The 21,230-nt window shown below is 36.6% G+C and overlaps 3 protein-coding genes across 3 annotated transcripts in view; 1 reads left to right on the top strand and 2 right to left on the bottom strand.

The window, feature by feature from the left end:
• The window catches only part of LOC100376181 (spindle assembly abnormal protein 6 homolog), a 28,357-nt gene extending 26,553 nt beyond the window's left edge, over nt 1-1,804 (bottom strand). The window contains exon 1 of the mRNA XM_085503187.1: nt 1,565-1,804. Within this exon, the coding sequence (XP_085359313.1) occupies nt 1,565-1,629 (65 nt within the window). The 5' untranslated portion in view covers nt 1,630-1,804. The remainder of the gene's footprint in view (nt 1-1,564) is intronic.
• A 2,096-nt stretch (nt 1,805-3,900) lies between these two features.
• LOC102805287 (uncharacterized) lies at nt 3,901-20,689 on the bottom strand. Its single transcript, XM_085503953.1, has 10 exons — nt 20,578-20,689; nt 19,425-19,530; nt 18,469-18,694; nt 18,166-18,298; nt 16,900-17,135; nt 10,297-10,351; nt 7,384-7,489; nt 5,897-6,122; nt 5,049-5,172; nt 3,901-4,652 (listed from the first exon to the last, which is right to left on the bottom strand). The coding sequence occupies exons 1-10, from the start codon at nt 20,600-20,602 to the stop codon at nt 4,414-4,416; spliced, it is 1,476 nt and encodes a 491-aa protein (XP_085360079.1). The 5' UTR covers nt 20,603-20,689; the 3' UTR covers nt 3,901-4,413.
• LOC102805394 (glutathione S-transferase omega-1-like) lies at nt 9,849-14,472 on the top strand. The gene is made up of 6 exons (XM_085503188.1): nt 9,849-9,986; nt 11,425-11,563; nt 12,681-12,786; nt 13,308-13,533; nt 13,730-13,856; nt 14,153-14,472. The coding sequence occupies exons 2-6, from the start codon at nt 11,452-11,454 to the stop codon at nt 14,404-14,406; spliced, it is 825 nt and encodes a 274-aa protein (XP_085359314.1). The 5' UTR covers nt 9,849-9,986; nt 11,425-11,451; the 3' UTR covers nt 14,407-14,472.
• Nucleotides 20,690-21,230: the final 541 nt, after the last annotated feature.

Genomic DNA, 21,230 nt, shown 5'->3' on the forward strand with positions numbered 1-21,230 from the left:
GCTCTCAGAGTGCCTTTCGCAGCACTCCAAGTTCCCCCTCTCCCATTTAAATAGGTGATTTTCCGTACAATTGCGAGATCTCGCGAGATGCATGAAAGACGCGCGTCGAACGTCTGCCGCAAAAATCAAACGATTTGATTTTGAACTCGAATTTCCTTATTTCGTAGCTCACACCGACCGGCCGATCTCATCTTCGACAGAGGAATATTGCTTCCGAATACCCTTACTTAATCGAAATTGCCTATCATCAAATGTGGACAGCACATTATTAAGCATGGAAATGTCCCCAAAATACTTTCGCATTTGTCGAATCCCACGCGATGTTTGACGCCACTACGACCTTTGTTTGTCCTGTTTTTACGTTCGATTTCATGCATAACGCGTGATTCTCGCAGTGAACGGAAAATGGTCTATTGTAAATACCCATCTAGATAACTAGAGGTACTGGTATCTCTCATGGTCCGCCATATAATAATAAATTGGGGAGGGCTGGAGGGTAAGAGTTGGGTGATAGTGGTGTAAAAGGAACGCTTTTCAATGTGAAAATTCTATACAGGTTAGGCAACAACTGTCACTGTATACAAATTATTAAAAAGTGTGTATTGCGAACAAAAAACAGTGCAGTAAAAAATTTAAATTAACATTTAATAATGGGAAACACATAGTTTTTCCAAACATTTTGGTTCCTTTGTGTGAATTTTAATGTTGGAAGAAGATTGTAGTTGAAGGACCACATGTGGCATCTGTTTACTAACTCTGAAGTCATGTACAGACACATAAATATAAACAATAAAGAATCCATGCTTCTGTGCATTCAAATCATTGGATGCAACAGTTAGTGCAAAATATAACGTAATTTCGAGAATGTGTAATAATTGCAAAGAAAACATAGACAAATGCTTGTTCTTAAGAATGACAAGCTTCAAGTTTGACACGTTCGAATCACATGGGTAGTGTACTGTAAATTGACACCATACAACAATCCGAACGTTTACTAGAATCATGTAGAAACAGTTGTGTTAATACACGTGCAGTTTGTATTACAACGTACACCATTGCAATATCAAACGTTTCTATTAAATAGGTGTCAAAATAATATAGCCAAAAGTTGTCGAGGGGCATTGTTTAAATGAAGTTACGAGTTGAGCCACGGTTTCGAGGATGAAATGCAGTGAAGTATGGGCTTGAATGGTCATTTGAATCAACGCGACTACCCAATAAAATACATGAAATCAACAGTCTCAGTGACTAGATAAAAAGTCAATCATTAATTAAAACTTCAAAGGTCAGAAGACATTCTCTTTCGAAATAACAGTTTACAGTGTACAATGAAGTTAGACAGATAACCGGAACATGGGACTGGATGAGCAAACACGATCTGGACATGTTTTGCTGTTTTGCAATGGACGGGTCACTGAAAAACCACTGTTGAGCGTTTTTGTTCAAATAACGGTACACTGTCAGTTGTAAAATTCTTCGCAACGGATGAAACCTGAGACCGTGATTTAGGTAACATCAGCCTGAAAGTAAATTTTGAACGCTAATTATCAAAAATATCACTTACGTGTCATCTCGATCGGACGATCTCACGGTCACAGCCAAAGTCCTGTTAAACAGCTGTTCAGCCATTATTATTTCCGTCGACACAACGACACTGTAAACACTCAACTTTCGAATTATGTCAGGGTTCTGTGACGCTAAATTATCACACGAGAACGGCAACCGACCCTCGAGGTTTGCAAATTAATCCACAACTACTCACAAACACGGGAAATACGTTTCAACTCACTCAGCGAATTTCAACAGTTTGAGTTTGGCGCTTGTTAAGACATGTAACGGCGCATATAATAGGTTGAATTAAACCACGTGATCACGAACCACGACCCTCTAAGCTATTACATTTTAAACGTATTGGAGTTTCCGCACTCCCTATGTTGCTGAATAAGTGGTAATTGTGGCGATGTGACGGCTACATCGGAATTTGATTGTGACTAACCGAAATCTAGATTAATCTAGGTTAAATTAGGTTAATTTACTCGAGTGTAATATTGTTTCCAAATGGCAATTTTTCGCCGGAAGTTTTTTTTTAATTTTTACAAATACTCTACCAACGACACCCGACGAACGATACATTTATTGTATTTATTTCACTATGAATAATGTATCATTATTAGTGGCACAATTGTAATTTATATTACAACATTTTTTTTGATTTCCGCGTGTACATCGTCATTTTATTTTATAGCAACCAAGTCATTTATTTATTATTGAGTTTAAAAAAATGAGGTAAGTATACCCATAACCCCTAGGGTATATGGTCTACCGCTCATAATTTCTAATGATTAAAAGGCGGCAGTCGTCGTGCCGCGTCCTGTTCGATATGGGATATCGATATACAACGCGTGTAAAATACATTGTTTGTTTACATGAAATTCGTACACGCGCTGCGCGACGACCACCGCGCTTTAACTTTCAATAGACTGGGTATCAACTCTCTCAATCTCAATGGCAGGCGATGGTTACATAAATTTTTTTTATGATCACAAATGAACCATATCGGTCATCGTCCGAATCGCACGGTTTCGCTAAAGCCGGCCGGCTTTCATAACCGGTCAACGGTTAGTTTAGGAGGGGGGGGGGGTAACCCGAAACAAACGTTCCTTGGCTGGCGAAGATGCATATGGAGGTACCTCTACATGTGTTCATACGCACCGTATTAATTTACAAATTTGTATTTTAGGTGGGATTTCAAATTCAATTCAATTCAGAACGAACATCTTCACGTTCTAACGATCCATCAACACTACGTAATGTGGGAAAAATAAGATAAATAAAATTAAAATAAATCCCGCCCTCTATTGCTGAAACGTTTTTGTAATGTCAAAATAGCGTAGGTGGCTGTAAGTATGAACTATATTTAGCTGTAAGCAACGTCGTCCAAAGAAACAATTTACCTTGGTTGTGAAGTTGTAAGAATCAGTAAATATCTCTTAAAACAGACTACGGATAAAAACAATATTGACGTTATGAACTGCGCCCCTGCGCCCCATTTACGTTAAAGATACGCTTTGTCGCAAGAGGGCGCACCACTTATAGAAGCCTGAATACAAGTACGTGTTCGCATAGTAATTAACATTAAAGTCAATATGCTTACTTGTGCTAATAAAGTCCTAATTGGATTTCATGATCTTTGCTGACTAACCTTCTATTTATTGAAAACCTTCATCAGGTAAACACATATGTCCAATATGGAAAAAATCTTAACAAAGGACCTCATACAGATTGTAACTCTTTTGAGGATAACAGTTTTAAGTTTTCTGAAAACGGGGCACGAAATGTGCAATTTTGACAAGACTAATAAATGACTAACTCATGAAAATCGCCATGTGACAATTTTTGTAGACTTATTAGGACCTGTATAACACTGTTAGTGAGATAATTGATAATTTAGGATCGCTGTTTTTTCAAACTATTTAAAAAAAACATGCACGGTATCACTAATCTGAACACATCACACATATTTAGTATCATAAAATCATTAAAATTGTATTCTGATTTTGTTACATTGGTTTGTTTATTTATGCTACAAATTTTGAAGGTATAAAATGCTGTGTAGATTAATGTAACTCTCCCTAACACGCCGGCCTCCTATAATATGCCTAGTCCTTTATTTAAACATTATAATAATAATTATCTTTATTGCGTTCGTATCCCTATTAGAATTTTGACTAAAATATAATACAGATGTGAATAAAGACAAACATACAATGATATAACGACACTGAAACAAAACATATGCAGACGTAATTTTCTCGGAATGTTCAGACCTGCAAAGGGTATCGATCTACACCGACTGCAACGGAAGCATGTTACAAAAGTAAAACACCGGAGAGTCTGCACTACTTCAATACACATATTTTATTGCCTGAAATGATGTCAGTGTTATATAATTACAAATAATTATCCATAGTATAAGTTTATGAAGATTACTATTCTGGCACACTATGAGGGGGCGTCCCAGTCGTAGCGCTGTGGCATGTTTTGCATGGGAGGGGTGGGGGCGAGATCTGCTCACCAACCTTGCGCCAAAGGCGCGACCTTACTAGGGGTCCGGGGGTATTCTCCCCCTTAGAAATTTTGAAATATAGACTGCCTGAAACGCTATTTTCTGCATTTTGAGGGGGTAATTTTGCTGTCACATAGGGGTTTCAACTTGATTTTGAATCACGCCCCTAAAATATTTTTTTTCCGAGGAAGCGATCGCCCGCTCAGTCCTCCTCCATCTCGTGCCGCCGCCACTGCAACGCGTCTGCTTACACGGAACATGGAAGGTGCACGGAATTTAACGAACTCTGCGCATGCGCGGCGACTGTAACGCCCTGAGTACAGTGGACAGGCATTTCACGAGCACATTTACAGTTCCAATCCATCGTACTGAGAGTTACCAGATAACATGGAATTTAGATAACGCATATATATCTCTGGCGAGATGTAGGTGGATTTTACTGCTTCATCGGTCATCATATCCCTTATGTACCCGTTCAAGAATGGTATCTTTTCATTTAAGTAGTTTTCATTATACGATATTTCCAAGTTTTTCAGGATCTCTAAAAACGGCCACAAATTATAGTCCACCATTCCCGGCTCTGCACCTGTATATAAAAATGATATCAGACAGTTAATAGAAATTGAAAAAAAATCATTGACTAAGAGCCTTTTATGTCACTCCACTAATGTCTACGTATATCATGATTGCTCGCGATATCAACTTGAAAAGAATTATTGGTTAAACGAATATCATAGCATAGCAATAATAATAATAATAATAATAATAATAATAATAATAATAATAATAATAATAATAATAATAATAATAATAATAATAATAATAATAATAATAATAATAATAATAAAAAGATGTTGGAACATTCAAAAAATAGAAAATAGAAAAGAGAACGACAAAAAAATGCATCGATCACACTCTTTCAGCACCCTCACACCCCCACCCAATAATATTAAATCTATTCTTTATATTGCATTATATTAACCTGCAAAATAAGTAGAGCCTTTTTTCTTCAAGTCGTGCTCAAGTCTTTCAAGTGCAGTCGTTATGATAAAAAGGGATTCCTTGTCTTCACCTTTCGACTTATAGTAATTACGAATGGATGATGCCTGATTTAACATAACAACGAGAAAGCATGATTCATTACTCATAGATGCTGAATTGTTCAAGTTATGGACAGTTACAAAATGACCATGGTCATATAAAACCACGCCCGATTGTAACTCGATGTTCAAACAGAACTTAGTAATACAAACTTTAATTAACGGGCTAACCGAAGTCCAAGCTATAGGTTACATACAACGCAGACTGGCACAGTCGTGGCAAACACAAGTTAAAATCTCTCGAGTTGATGCGAAATTTCTGTTGTAATTTCGCATCGAACCAAGATTTGAAAAAAAAAAATTAGAAAACTGCGACGACCGTTTCAGTCTACACACAACGTTCATCAAAAAACAATATAGTTTTTCACACATTGACAGATAATTTGAACACAATCCACTTCGAAATTATTTACGGGTTTCAAGGAATATTATGTCCGGTCACGTCATCGAGCTATAGATTCGTTCTCAATTTATCTACAATGTCATCAGCTCGTCCATATCACCCCTGACATCGAACAATTTTATTTTTTCAATATTGCGTTTTTATAATCTAAATTTTACTCGCCAAGTCTTAGTGTGGTAAATATAAACACTGACGACTATTTTTGTGACGTTGACACAACTAGCTGCGAGAGAGGATGAACAAAAATGGTGGGTTTGAAAACTAGTCGGACGATATGATCTATTGTTAGTCATTATGTAAATTATATAGTCGATCTACATGATTTACCTTGCTCATGAAATTAGCCAATGTCATTCTGTCCAATACTTTTTGATAGGGATCTTTAGGGTGGAGCTGACGTTTACCTGGAAATACTTCATCCAAATAATCATTGATTAACAGTGAATCATAGACGATCTTTCCATCATGTTCCAGCACTGGTACCAAACCGTTTGGGTTCTTTTCAAACAACCAATCGGGTTTGGTTTTAAGGTTACAATTCACTGTTTCAAACCTTCAAAACAAGATAATGATATTACTTACACTAGGCAGTATTTAAAGTTACGCTCTGGGATTATTCATAGAGCTTTATTGAAGTCATATGACTATTATGTGAAACATTTGATTGTCTGAATGTGAGCGACTTGCGGGGAATATACTATAATTGTACTAAATGTTCTACTATCAAAGATTTCCAATCCGTCCGATTGTTGATGATTTTTTTCAGTACCCCATTTTATTGTTTGAAAAATTCCACTCGCCAACGCTGTTTCAATAAGCATGGATTCAAAAGATTCGCATCTATTCTGAATTAATTACTGTGGTCTGCGGAGAATCTGGGTGGAAAATTCGAATATTATTGCGCATATATTAATACCATAAATTATCTCACATAATAGTCCTAATTATCTTTCTTGTTGCGTCATCTGGGCTGGGAACTTTAACACAGACTTGAAATTATGAAATTGTTTCTAGAAAAACAATATCGACACTCACATTTTTCATTTCCACTTGTTTCACAGAAACAATGAACTTTTAATTCAGCGTAATATCAAGTAAATTGTTCACATTTTATTATAACCGCTTTCAAAATTACTGTATAATAGAGTTTTTTTTTAATAATTTTTGTTTGGCTCTGGTGAGTGCAAATAACAAGTCGTGTCAAGAACCAATGGCATGATTGAAATGAAACTAGGCACAATCCTCGGGGGCGGAGCTACGTCACAGACGTTCTACGTTGCTAAGACGCGCATCACTGTACCACGTATTTCTATGAGCGTTGTGCGCGCTGCTGTGGAACGCCGGTGGAGCCGGTGAAAATTCGAGAAAACAACACAAACTCAACTTTGAAGTAATCCTGAACAACCAAATTCATATATGTTACACACGTAGGGCTAATCTTGTTACACTGTTCAGGAGACTCTCAACAACCATCGCAAAGTACCGTTTTCTGCGAGTTTTTGATCTTTGTTTTCACCGCGAGGGTTGCCAGGCGGTAGAAAATGCCCGGATGTCCGCCCGAGGATAGCTACAATATCATTAACACCAGACATGATTAATGACAGGTAATTTGCTTAAAACTTCAATTTTGATATTGTATTAGTTTTAAAAATAATCTGCTCAATTAGTGTGCAAAATTAGCAATAAATTACCACTCGGGAGCACTACAAATATATGTTTGTACACTCAAAGCTGCAGAAATATTAAATAGTTACTTACACATACAAGCATAAAAAACTATGCTAATTTAATTCGGCTAGTTACTAACTACTTACTCTAACCCCTTCGCAAGTAACGCCAATCTTGACCTCTGTGCATACGGACAATATCTCATACTATATAATCGAATTGTACCATCTTTTAGAGGCGGTAGAGGGTCACCTACAGATATAACAGACAACACAATACCATAAGTTTATGATAAAACTTTTTTGATTATTGTTCAGATGATTGCATCATAATGTGTTGTGGGGAAATTAAAAAGGCAGTCATTAATGTGATTAACTTTGCAATGACCGATAAGGGAACGATAAACCCTTTTGCATAGGGCATTCAAGAATGTGGACTTTCAAAGTGCCAATTAGCAAGAACATGTTATGATTTTAACAAATACGCACGTTGGATTATGATGTCTCTTGCCCTACACTGAAAACATGCGCGTCTCTTGTTTATCGTACGTACCAACAAAACAGTACACATGCGCAATAGAGTTTGTCACTGTCGTATTGTAAACATAATACGATAAATACAAATACACGTAGATAAAGACTGCTGATAAGATATTCTCATTAAATTAAAGACAGTTAAAGGGTGGCAGTCGTCGTGCCGCGTTCTGTTCGATATGGGACTCATAGCGACGTATACAACGCGTGTAAAATACATTGTTTATTTACTTGAAATTCGAACACGCGCTGCGCGATGACCACCGCGCTTTAAAATGGGTGGGTATAACCACACTGAGATCAACACTGTCGAGAGTCGGCTGACAACTAGGTAACTCGATATTCGGCTATTCCATGTGCGGTATACGCATGATTAAGTTGACTGAAATCCACCAACGTATCTATTTCCTCCCGTATATATAGGCTACCTAAACAAAATAGTCCTTAAAGCGGGAGGGTTGTCACCTGCGCACGCACGGGGATTGGGTCCCAAGCGACAATAACAACACACGCTAAAACGCAAATGCTCAAGGGTAAACAATGACACGCTATGGCAATCTGACGCATGCGTAGGTGACGGCTCCTCCTCCTAGAATTTGGATACTACAATGTTCTTTAGCTGACATGAAGGTAAAAGCCAAGTTCTTATCGGTTTAGTATCTACATTTATGAAGCTCCGTTGTAACAAAACAACATTCTTTTGTGTGTTACACTACTGCATTTTTCAGAAAACCTGAATAATATTTTTCCAAAATTGACATTTTATTAAGAACAATTCTATTGAACAATGTTTTTTTTAAGTGCTTACAGTCATCGCAGCGCGTGTTCGAATTTCATGTAAACAAACATTGCATATGGGGGGGGGTGTATCGAATACGACGCAGGCGCTGTAACCCCCGGACTGTTGACGTAATTCATGTTAACTAGAAGTACCCCATCATTTCAGTCAACAGCCTTGAATTTGAGACATGACATAATATATCTGCCATAGGAACCATTCATGGTACAAACACTCCTACCAATACTAACAAAAATGGCTGCCATTCACTAAAATACAACCATCATTTTCTCAACTTATTTTACGTTAATATTTTTATATTGACCAAGGGCACACTTCATTAATTTATACGTCTGTCTTAAACCCATGCTGCGTTTCATGGCAATAATGTCATGACAATGATCCACATACACTTCCGTCGTTGTACGCGCCGCAAAGCTGCAGTGGCCACGCGCCAGATGATCATGAAAACCTGACACGAATAATTGACTGGACGATTTCAGGCTGCATATTAGTGTCGTTATATATCTGAAATTATATTTGAAAATTAGCTCCAGTTTGATAAAAAAAAATGTAACATGATGTTTTTTTTTTTAAATTTTTACATGAAAGGTGATCATCTTAAATTCGCTGATGTAAAAGTCTATATCACGTGACTCTATTGATATTATCGTTAAGAATGTTTTATCAATGATTTGCATGGACATCGGGTCAGATAACACTCGTTTACATAACCCTGGGTAAGGTCTATTGCAAATAAAACAGCATCATACACGACCCTGGGTAAAGTCCATTGCATATACTGTAAAATACTTTATTTTAGCTGGAATTAATTTTCGCTGAAAAGACTATTTGGGTACTTTGTATGGAATTTGTTTTCACAGATTGTTGACGAATTGAATGTAAAATATAGGAAAAAAAGTATATTTGCTGGATTTTAGTCTCACTGAATCATTCCTTCGGCAAAAATAGCAAAAATAAGTATTTTACAGTAAGACATAGCCCTGTTCCATTGCACATGAGACAACATAAGGCAAATTCCTAAATAGCAACACACAAGCTTGAATTTGTCATCAGTTATTCAATTGATCAGCGGCTTGTTTTGGATTATTTAATTGTTTTTGTCAATCGTAGTAAATGGGTAAACAGTAGCCCTGAGGACAATCCTATAGGTTGGCCTTCTTCCGCTGATCATTCCGCCCCCTGAAACTCTACCGTTTACAGAAAACATAGGCCGACATCTTGTTCTTGACGTATTTATAAACGTTGCGTAAAACTAGCTTCCGTCAACGTTCAAGTGCTGTAGGTTTATTTTTCGGCCACAAGAAAGGTATTTATGATCGCTGGATTGTACTCAGGGTTAAATGGCCAGCGGAAGGAGGTTAACCTACAGGACTGTACCCAGGGTTAAATTACCAGCGGCTGTACTCAGGGCAAGGTAAACAGTGGAGATTACCCGCCTTCAACTGTTCGTATTGGTATTTAAGTTTGATGTTGTGTTGTTGAGAGTTGTAGTGACTTTAAGCAGGTGTGGTAATGGTGGTGGAAATTAGAGAATGATTTGTTTGTAGGAATATTACAGTGGAAAATATGTCAGTGTATAATGTGTTGACGTCACAGGACGTCGGTATGTTACTCCAGCCTCCGCCCTCACAACACCCCTCTGACCCTCTGACCAGCCCTAAAGATGACCACGTGACAACAATGGTTACATTACTCTATAAATCCAGAGAAAAAGATAATCTTACCGGTAGCCAAGTGTTTGCTGCTCATGTCGACAGTTAGCAGTGGCTGGTCAGTAACCTTTAAGTTGTAGTGGGCACGTCAATGTGACCCCTTTGTTTTTCTCACCACGTCACGACTTTGAGCATGTGTTCGAATAGGACTGCTTTCTCGTTAGAAGTCGCAATCATACTCGTCCAATCATACTCCAATCATGAACAAAATAAAACCGACCAGCAGGAAAATGGTAAAATACTACAAGAGATAAAAAAGACAGACGTTTCGAGTTCAACTCTTCGTCAGTGTGACAGGACAGGAAACGGGAATACAATACTAAACATTTTTATTTTGTTCATTCTGCATTTTTATACTGCTGGCAACATCACACTTTATTGTGTGTTTTCTGCCTAGTTATAGTACAATCATACTCGTCCAATCATACTCGTCCATTCATGCTCGTCCAATCATACTCGTCCAAGTAACACGTCCAATCATACTCGTCCAATCATGCTCGTCCAATCATACTCGTCCAAGCAACATGTCCAATCATACTCAAGTCGTCTACACTGCCTCTTAATCATGAGGCTGAGGGATATCTGACTCGAGAGCTGAAGCTTTGGCGTAGATAGTTTTTTTTCTATTTATTTACCCACTTCTAAACACAAGTGTTTTCAGCGAAAAAACAACAACACCCAGCTCACAACTTTCGCAACCAGCGAGCGCATCCGGGCAATGCATTATATTAAGCCTTTTTCAGTATTTGGCTTTGTGAAAAGTAAATAAATGCTACACACTTCTAAACCAAACCATTGATAAATGGCTACCCACTTCTAAACAAAATAACGTGAAATGACACCCCAGTCGGGCGGCACATACCCGTATTGCACTTCTATGCAAGTAGCCCCCCCCCCCCCCGGGGGGGGGGTTAATGATACCCCAATGATTTTCCTATCTTTATTTGGAAATTCCTAAAACAGTGCATTTCGTGTATATTTGGTTTTAGTCTAAAACATACATTGACAATTGAAACTTATAGCTGTACGTCTCATGCAAGGCGTTGAAACATGACGCAACAGTGAGTCCCATATATGCAATTGTGTACCCGTACTGTTTTGGTATACGCAGTTGAATGAACTTTCAATTCTCACAACTAGGTCAAAGGTTAGAGTAATGGCACCGTCATGAGCGCTATACGACCAGTTACTCGTATTTTGTTTTGTACACGACGTCATCTGCATAATCTATTATCCACCAATATCTCGACTGTGATGTCCGAGGAACATTTGGCCTCAGGTATGTATCGATATGAGCCGAGTACATAAGTATTGTATGCCCGGATTGTATGTGAAGCTTGCCATACCCGGAAGTGTTGCATTGGCTGCCGGATACCGGGAAATGGCTGCTGGAGCCAGGACCACATTAGACCTGTTAGCCCTGTGCACAATGTTTCGGACGTGCCCCTGGCAGAAACACAGAAATACTATACTAGTCTCACGTAATGCAGTATATTTCTATCGGTTATATGTTAATTTCAGTAATACACACGCCTGCTTAACACTTCCCCCTACGTCGAACAGATTTTGTTCAAATCTGGTTAGAAATGTTATTAGTAGATGTATTTCCTGTAGTTTTAAAAATGTACGTGTCACAACAAAATGCATTATGTCACATGCATTTTATTTCCACTCATTAGTGCCACTTTATTGTCACCCTTGGGCAAGGTGTAGTACTTGTCAGCCATGGGTGCCAACTTCCCACATAATAAGTTTGGTTGACGTCAGTAAGGGTACACGGTCATAAAAACCTTGCACCAACTCAACCTCACATGTGAGGTATTACCTGATAAAGGCAACGTTTAAGTTTATTTAAATTTGTATATATTTGTCCTGGGTAAGATTTTAAACTACATCCGGACTATGGACTCGGGAGAATGAGGTTACCCTTTGCCACAACTACCTCCAGGTCACCCTTGGGTGACAACTTCCCACGTAATAAATTTGGTTGACGTCAGTAAGGGCATACGGTCGTAAAATTCCTGCACAAACAGATCCGCATAGGTGGACAATATTTCATGTAAATATGTATATATATGTTTCAGTTTTCCTTAGCATTTGGCAGGGGGGGGGGGGTCGTAACCTCTTGTAGTGAGAACCAGTTTGACTGGCCTGCCCACGTGATGCTAAGGTTTTCATAGTAAAAGTTATCAGTCACATCCGTTAATGTAATTTCGTTTTATTTATTCGTAAATCAAAAATCACATTACATTACATTACATTACATTACACACAATTTACCTGCATCAGTAGCGAGTGTACATATTCCATGAACAATGTTTAATACTTATTCTCGTAGACGTAGTATATTACAGAAATTGTTATGTTTTAATTTTTTTTTAATTTTATTCTTTCAGGTGACCCTCTACCGCCTCTAGAAGATGGTACAATTCGATTATATAGTATGAGATATTGTCCGTATGCACAGAGGTCAAGATTGGCGTTACTTGCTAAAGGAATACAGTAAGTACTGAGTTACGTAACTAAAAGATAAATATTGATACATGACAGTGATAATGGCCTTGTGAACGCTTTCCCGGATGAGATAATTTTGTAGTATGTTCATAACAACAACGGAGTTATAAATGTAATGATGTGCAATATTTCAAGATTTCGTTGGGTGATATATGACGAAGTCCCCATTTCAAACTGGTTCCACTTGTCAACTCACAAAACGTCATGGACACATGTTTGAAAATAGTTTGATTATGAAAAAAATAAAGATTTGATTAAGGAAACAGAAACAAAAGAGATTATGATGAAAATTCTGTCCAGATACCTTATGGCACATCTAATTTTTACAGACTCACACATTTGCATTAAGTTTCTAGGAGTGTGCATTTGTCACGACATTGGCATGGTGCGGTGTTATGATCTATTGTACATCATTTGAATAACAGGTGTGTATATATCTGCAATGTAAACAAATATAAAGACAATAAAACAAACATCCGTATTATCATCGTCTATACTTCCTTTTCTAGGTATGAAACAGTTAATTGTAATCTAAAGTACAAACCTAAATGGTTATTTGAAAAGAATCCTAAAGGACTCGTACCTGTGTTGGAACACAATGGTAAAGTCGTATTTGAATCTTTGATAGTAAATGACTATTTGGACCAGGAGTATGTTGGTAAAAGACGACTGAATAATCAAGACATTTACCTGAAAGCCGTGGATGATATGGTTATGAATGTGTTCAATGGAAGGGTGAGACACAAGTTATTGTTTTATTTTGTGTTTTAGTTTGTTATTAGCTTCAACAGACCTGATTTGTCATAAAAGAAATGTTACACTAATGCACTAATTACAATGTAATGCAATGAATTCCTCACATTTTTTTTATATATCTTTAAATCCTAAAACCATTTATCACATTTTAATTTCATTGTGTCCTCGTCACTAGGTTGTACACCCCTTCTTCAGAATGTTTGCTGCGGCGAAGAAGGACAAAGCTAATGAAACAAAAATGATAAAAGGACTTATCTTTATTGACACGGAACTTAAGAAACGGGGAACACAGTTTTATGGAGGTATTTATTGTTTGTCTGCAGGTAAACGTTTCTGGAATTATCATTCTTTATTTATTTATCTTCATATTAAAATATATATAAACATTTCTGATAATAATGGTTTTTGTTATGGACACTTTATGTTCAAGTCTCTACGGACTTTCCTGTGTAGTGATGGATGTTTTGGCTCTAGTGTGTACAGCACAAAGAGAGGCGAATGTCATACTGATGTCTGTCAGTTGGTTTTATCGCGGTATATCATAAGTTTTGAATCAATCCATAACGAAAGTTCATTATAATATTGTCATTCTCACTAGGTTCTCAGCCTGGTATGTTGGATTACAATATGTGGCCTTTCTTGGAAAGATTGAAGAACAAGGAAATCATAACGGGGGAAACAATCTTCAGCGATAAAGTACCATTATTGGATAAATACATAAATGATATGATGGAGGATGGTCCAGTGAAAGAAACGTATACCTTACCTGAAGTGCAGTTGAAATGGACAACAGGTTACGTGTCTGGTAATCTACAATATGACGGATTGGAAGAAGCGAAACCCAAATTATAGAAATTCAAATTACAAATGTATTATCATTGATCGTACTATAATTAATAAAATTCAAATTGTGATTAATTGCTGCTTCTCTAGCTGATTATGTTAATCCAAAATCCAAGTGAGATGCTATCTAGTTAGATACATCGCCAGTGATATTATTTATGCTGGAGCTGACCCAGGCATATCCTGGAATCTGATTACTGAATTCTCAAATCATACACCTAAGTTATCATGTATGATAAAACAGCGGTATAATATGGTAGTGTCGAGCATGGTTTCCACTGTGAACGTAAATTTCCATATTTAATTTATCGTTATATCACATATTCAACCTATGAAATATATGTATGACTACACTTCGAATGTTAGAAGTATTGATTCAAAATTGCTCTCTATGATTTACTGTATTAATTAGTGAAAATCTTACACAATTTGGTATTATATTCCACATGATCCGATCATTGCGATATCTATTCGAACATAAAAACAGGGTGATGTCATTGTCGTTGCGTCAAAACATCGCGAGAACTCAAAAGTATTTTGTAGGTATTCCCATGCATAATAATATAATATACACATTTGATGACGGAATAAAACGTCACACTTCCTTCTGAAAAATTGTCATTTTGACACTGAACTATAAAATATAATTTCAAAGGTTCAAAATCAAATCACTAGATTTCTGCGGCAGACGTTCGATCCGTGGCGTTCAAGCATTACGCAAGATCTCGCAGAGAACGGAAAATCACCTATTATGTAACTGTGTCTTCTTAGTTCTGCACGGGTTAACTTTGAATGTCATTTACTTATACAATCCGTACCCAAACCTTCGAATATGTCAATACAATACATGTAAGTTCGCCTACAATATTATTGTTTTCAACTTTTGATCTGAAGACTACATCAGGGTACTCGTTTGTGACATCATTATGGGGAGGTGAAAATTTGTCCTTTCAACCCAAATAATTTCCATAGAAGTTCAAGGTTTAGTACACCTCTGTGAGAGAGATTCGCAAAACAACGCATTACCAAAGTTCATTTTACATAGGGTATCCTGTTCACCCTGATTCATTTAGTTACTTATGTTCACAAGTATGTCTCTGGCGAATATTGGAGTTTAATAGTCAATATCTTAGCGTATTGGTAGCGTATCTATAGTCCAGGAAATGGTTCACATTTGTTTGATGAAACTTGGCACGCTATGAAATTGCTGGAAGATGAACACCCCCCCCCCCCATGTTGCAAGTGATATGAAATGTGAGCATAATAGTATAATGCATGACGATTATAGAGACAATTTATAGTGTTGAATGTGTGGATTACAAAGCAAAGGAGGTATTAGCCCGGAGCTATCAGAATTCCATTGTTGTGCTATTGAAGGTACAATTAGTTTACATAATACAACATAATTTTGAGATATGTTATAACATTAAGCTTTGGCCTCGAGTATGCTTGGAACGAGGCTGGATGACATCCTACGAGAGAAGGAATATTTACAATACAGAATTAAACAATGGCATTAAATACTCATATGCAACATGGGTATTATTTCGTGTGTAAGTTATTCATGCAAAGTATACAAGGACAAATAATTTATTGAAACAAAGCAAAGACTACTTTACATTTGTATATGAATTTTATTAAATATATACATCTTTTAAAATTCCAGTTTCTGAGATTTCTTGATATTACAATAAGCTTTGAGCTCTAGTATGCTTGTCATGGTATGGTATGCATTAGTAATAAATACGTATATGCAATGAAACATTATATTTTAATCTATGGCCATTATTTTGTATGCAAATCATTATGACAAATTGTCAACAAGAAAAAAAAAGTTATTGAAAAGGGACAGTCCCGTAGTTGAAGTATACGAGTATGCACCGATATTCTGACTCCTTTTTTCAAATTTAGCAAAATTTAGAGCATTTGTTGGCCAAGAGGACAAATTGTTGAGCCAAGAAGCGCTGCCAACGTCGATACTTTCGGGTCCAGTTTTCAGTTTCCTGCGGAGCACACTATCTAGGTGAGTACTCCTGGGATACATTTGCTCTCTGTACTTCAACTGTCCGTGCCATAATTATGTGAATAATTTTGATCTTCCAAATTATATAACTATAACTTTAAAATCATTGTATTTCTACATTGTATTGATTACACTATAAACTACACTGTGTTATGTAGGAATATTTAAACTCACAATGAACTGTAACGTACTTGTACATCACTTTTTGTCTATGGAGATTGCACACACCTTCAAATATGATGCTGAGTTATCAGATTATGATTCAAATCTCCGCATATTCGACGTCTTACTTACAGGTTTGTGAAACATATTGTTTTAAAATTGTACTCTTTCAGTGTCAGATGCAGGTCTCAAATCACTATGTGCTCTGTTCATAAACAGACTCAATAGAAGCAAATAATTCTGGGTGGAAATTTAAAACAGAATTTTTATAATTTGGTTTGCAAATTACTGTAGATGCTCTACAGTTTGGATTTAACTTCTTCCAATCCGTCATACTGTAATTTACCAGACTTGTAACCCATTATCCATTTCAACTGCACTTCAGGTGAAGTATACGTTTCTTTCACTGGTCCATCTTTCATCATATCATCTATGTATTTATCCAATAATGGGACTTTATCGCTGAAGATTGTTTCACCCGTTATGATTTCTGTATTCTTCAATCTTTCCAAGAAAGGCCACATATTGTAATCCAACATACCAGGCTGAGAACCTAGTGAGAACGACAATATTATGAGGAAATTTATAGTTACAATTCATCTTACTTCATCATGCGCTGAGACATTTTTACAGCAATATCAGAATACAATAAAATATATTCGAAAAATGGCTACCAGCAAATTTCATTCAGGATTAAATCCCACACAAATGTGATGTCTTTGTATATCAGCTAATGTCACTGTCATTGTACCTACGAGTGGCAGTAGAATGATATTCAATAGATGTACTTCAACATACACATACAGCCGTAAAGTGCAAAACAAACATATTCATGTGATTTTGCTGTTTGCAAAGAAACTGGATTGATGAAATAAGCATTTCTTAAGGCATCACTATTCAGTATTGTGTTTATATTATAATGTCACATTGCGTTTGTAAAAAAAAGTTAAAAAACAACATTAAAAGCACAAAACCAGCACCATGTGTTATTATTTCCTCGCATTGTGTTTCTACGATGACCTAATCAAGAGTGGTAACTCAATTGAATTTAGATGAGGTGTTAATCATACCTTGTTTTTGAATGTTTTCTCCAGATATATCATAAAATGCGCAAAGAAGTTCATTAGACAAGACAATGTGAAATACATGAACACTATTACAGCACAGTTATATCAGCTCCCGGGACAATATATACTAGAAACTAGACTACTTGTACCGAGTAAAGACGTGCTTCAGATCAATGGGTACCTTTCATGGTCTGATTCTAGAATCATTGGGTATGCCTAATAAAATGATAGCAACTTACTAATATAGTGCAACGTTATGGGGATTACTTTATTTCACGCGTGATCTGTCACCTGATCACCCTAGTGTATTGATATGTGAAAAGTAGAGCGGATGGTGTAGGTCAAAATGGCGCAATAATCAATGTATTAACTATAAAAACTCCCTGGTTTTGTTGATCTTTTGTGTGAAACATACTCAAACACAAGATTCATGCACAGAAACATATTATCAAAACAAGAAGGAAACTAATGTAGCATAATAAATAAACTTGGTGTAATTTTCAGAAAAGGTTCTACCTCCAAAATACTGTGTTCCTCGTCTCTTAAGTTCTGTTTCTACAATCCGGAGCCCTTTCATTAACTGAGCCATCGTTTTTTCACGTGTGTCAGTCCTTGCCGCCAAATTCAGTCTGAAAAAGGGGCGTATAACCTAATAAAGACAAAAGATAATACAAAAATGTTTTGACAGATATCATCGATAAAGAACAAATTGTAGCTATATCCGAGCCAATGGCTCACATATTAGCCCCCCCCCTCTTAGACAAATATTCGCCTAATTGCGAAGAAACATTTGACAACTGATTTCAACTATTTGATTACCTTGTCATTATATATACTCATAACCATATCATCCACGGCTTTCAGGTAAATGTCTCGATTATTCAGTCGTCTTTTACCAACATACTCCTGGTCCAAATAGTCATTTACTATCAAAGATTCAAATACGACTTTACCATTGTGTTCCAACACAGGTACGAGTCCTTTAGGATTCTTTTCAAATAACCATTTAGGTTTGTACTTTAAATTGCAATTAACTGTTTCATACCTAGAAAAGGAAGTATAGACGATGATAATACGGATGTTTGTTTTATTGTCTTTATATATGTTTAGAATAGTTAATATACTAGTATGCAGATATATACACAACTGTTCATCAAGTGCCCATATTAACAGTTGCGTATGTATGATAGATCGAAAATCAATATAACAGTGGTAAACTGCTTAAAATTAGTACAAAGTTGTTTAATCGAATCACTACCTCAACCTAGATGTCGACCAAAATCTGACTTTGATTTTAAAACGCCAGGCTGACGTCAACAACTAATTTTAGTACACATTTGCACGAGACAGACAACATTACATTCTATCTTGTAGAATAAAAAGAATTCACTCTGTAATGACTTTTCCACAATAATTTGTATATCAATTGCTTTATATCCTAATATGTTACTACATATATAAACTACAAACAAAATGAAGAGCAGAGAATCAAAGTTTGCGTATACCACTAATAATTGGTTATATGATTCATTGTATTGACCATAACATTAATTTATTAAACAAGAACCAACACTTGAAGACTGCAAAATTCATTTACTGATTTTAACTTGCTATTATTTTTGCAAACCCCTATAATTGTTTTTATGTAAATTGACGAGATCTTGACCTTGGTTAATACTGAATTCCCTAGCCAAAGTTTACAAGAGTGATAGTTTACAAGATTCCTCACACAGCAGTGGGGTAGTAAATCCAATTCAAAGCGTACAACTACATACTGTATTCCTTTAGCAAGTAACGCCAATCTTGACCTCTGTGCATATGGACAATATCTCATACTATATAATCGAATTGTACCATCTTTTAGAAGCGGTAGAGGGTCACCTATATAAAAAAAAAATGTATTACATGTGAGTGGACATTTATGTGCCCATAGCTCTTCTTGTGTCGGTGTTTAATGATTGCGATGGTATTTTAGTCATTTATATGTATTTTGTGTCATTAAATTTGTGATTTTCAGATATTAGAATTTTCATCGACACAGAAGAGCTATTGTTCCTGCTAAAGACTTGCGTAACACAAACGTGCAACGCCAAATGGCATCGTAAATAAAAGTCGACAGCTAGGTGGACATGCAAAAATTAAAAGTGTCTTGCACAGTGTCTTGTTGAATAGAGGTAAGTGGTTTGTGAGATATCTGTGAATACGGACATTTAATTATAAAAAAAATATTAAAAACGTAAATAATGTACAAAATAGAAACTATACATAAATGCTGTAGTATGCATACTACTGCTTTCAAATGTTTTTAGAACCTGGAGAAGTGTGTGCATTTTAATGTAAATTTGCATGTAATCCCTTATAGTATTCGATGTTAATTATACCCAAATGAACAAACATCTTATATTACAATTGTACAATGAATCGTTTAGTCGTGATGTTATGTTCGTTGTTTTTATTGTTTATGTGTTTTTCGCCCAAAAGCCAACAATTCCCGGGGCAAAAAGAACAATGAGCTAAAAGGGGAATTCACACTGAGATGGCGCCCTCTCGACAGGGCGGTTCTGTACAACACTCTTTGCAATATGTTTTGTATTGTGGATATACTCTCAAAATTTGCGAGTGATTCCCTGTCTGGGGCTGGGTGGGGCAGCGCTTGCTTCACACAACCTTATGGCATTTCGTCATCTCCCGCCGCTTCTGTTTCGTAGCGGGCCTCATTTACCGCCGTGTTCTAAAATGAGTACTAAAGAAATTGTACCATCACCAACAACACCACCACCACCAACAGTCAGAATCTTATCAGTAACAAGACTAATGGGCGATATCCCAGTTGTCGATCACGAGGCCAACCTATTAAAATCGGACCGTCTGGGGTCGGAATCACACACGCATGAAAGATAATTAGATCGCGACTTTCGTGACACTTACCTGTAGCTAAATGTTTTTCAGACATAGTTAAAATATTGGTGTACAGCAAACAATGTACATTTCAAACTATCGCTGCTTTCCACAACATGTACGACTAGACATTGAGTTTTGACCTCTCAACAAAATAGTTCGTTTACATGATCAGGTCAAAGGTTATATTCTTTTTAAACTAGTATGACTGGAAATCAGGTCAAATAAATGACACGTTTTTTGCAATAGATCAAGTGACATTTCAAAGAAGTATTTTACCCCGTTCAGATGATAAGTCGCTTCACACCTAAAACAATAACCATTGCCAGACCGGTGATAGAGGGAGTGTGCCCGGATCAATAGAATTACATGTACTCCATCATGCGATTATATAGCGCTTTACAAATTCGCGTGAAATTGGGTTTTTACCGTGAAAATTAATCCTTTATAGCAGACGCAACTTTGTGGAATAAGCATATTTCATTCAGATATCGTTCCTGTATGCTATGGTGTTTTTTTTATATATATTTATAAACTTCACTGTACTGTTTTGGAGAGCAGAATATGTAAACCGTCACAAGGCCGAACTCAACCTTGGGCAATTGTTTAATACAATAATCGAAGAAGAAAATATCTCCTGTCAAAACCAAATTTTGCACCGTAGCGAAAGCTGTACAACAACC

This window comes from Saccoglossus kowalevskii, chromosome 9 (assembly GCF_978046115.1).
Source record: "Saccoglossus kowalevskii chromosome 9, keSacKowa6.1, whole genome shotgun sequence".
Lineage (NCBI taxonomy): Eukaryota > Metazoa > Hemichordata > Enteropneusta > Harrimaniidae > Saccoglossus > Saccoglossus kowalevskii.

What these genes read in the sequence shown, in the direction of transcription:
- LOC102805287 (XM_085503953.1), bottom strand. Translation starts at nt 20,602, where the DNA reads ATGTCTGAAAAACATTTAGCTACAG. An exon ending in AGTATGACGGATTGGAAGAA is followed by an intron (nt 10,352 to 16,899) that starts GTTAAATCCAAA and finishes TACAACTTAAAG; the next exon opens with GTTACTGACCAGCCACTGCT. An exon ending in TTACTTGCGAAGGGGTTAGA is followed by an intron (nt 6,123 to 7,383) that starts GTAAGTAGTTAG and finishes CTTGTTTTGAAG; the next exon opens with GTTTGAAACAGTGAATTGTA.
- LOC102805394 (XM_085503188.1), top strand. Translation starts at nt 11,452, where the DNA reads ATGAGCGCTATACGACCAGTTACTCGTATTTTGTTTTGTACACGACGT. An exon ending in TGAATGTGTTCAATGGAAGG is followed by an intron (nt 13,534 to 13,729) that starts GTGAGACACAAG and finishes CCTCGTCACTAG; the next exon opens with GTTGTACACCCCTTCTTCAG. An exon ending in GGGAACACAGTTTTATGGAG is followed by an intron (nt 13,857 to 14,152) that starts GTATTTATTGTT and finishes CATTCTCACTAG; the next exon opens with GTTCTCAGCCTGGTATGTTG.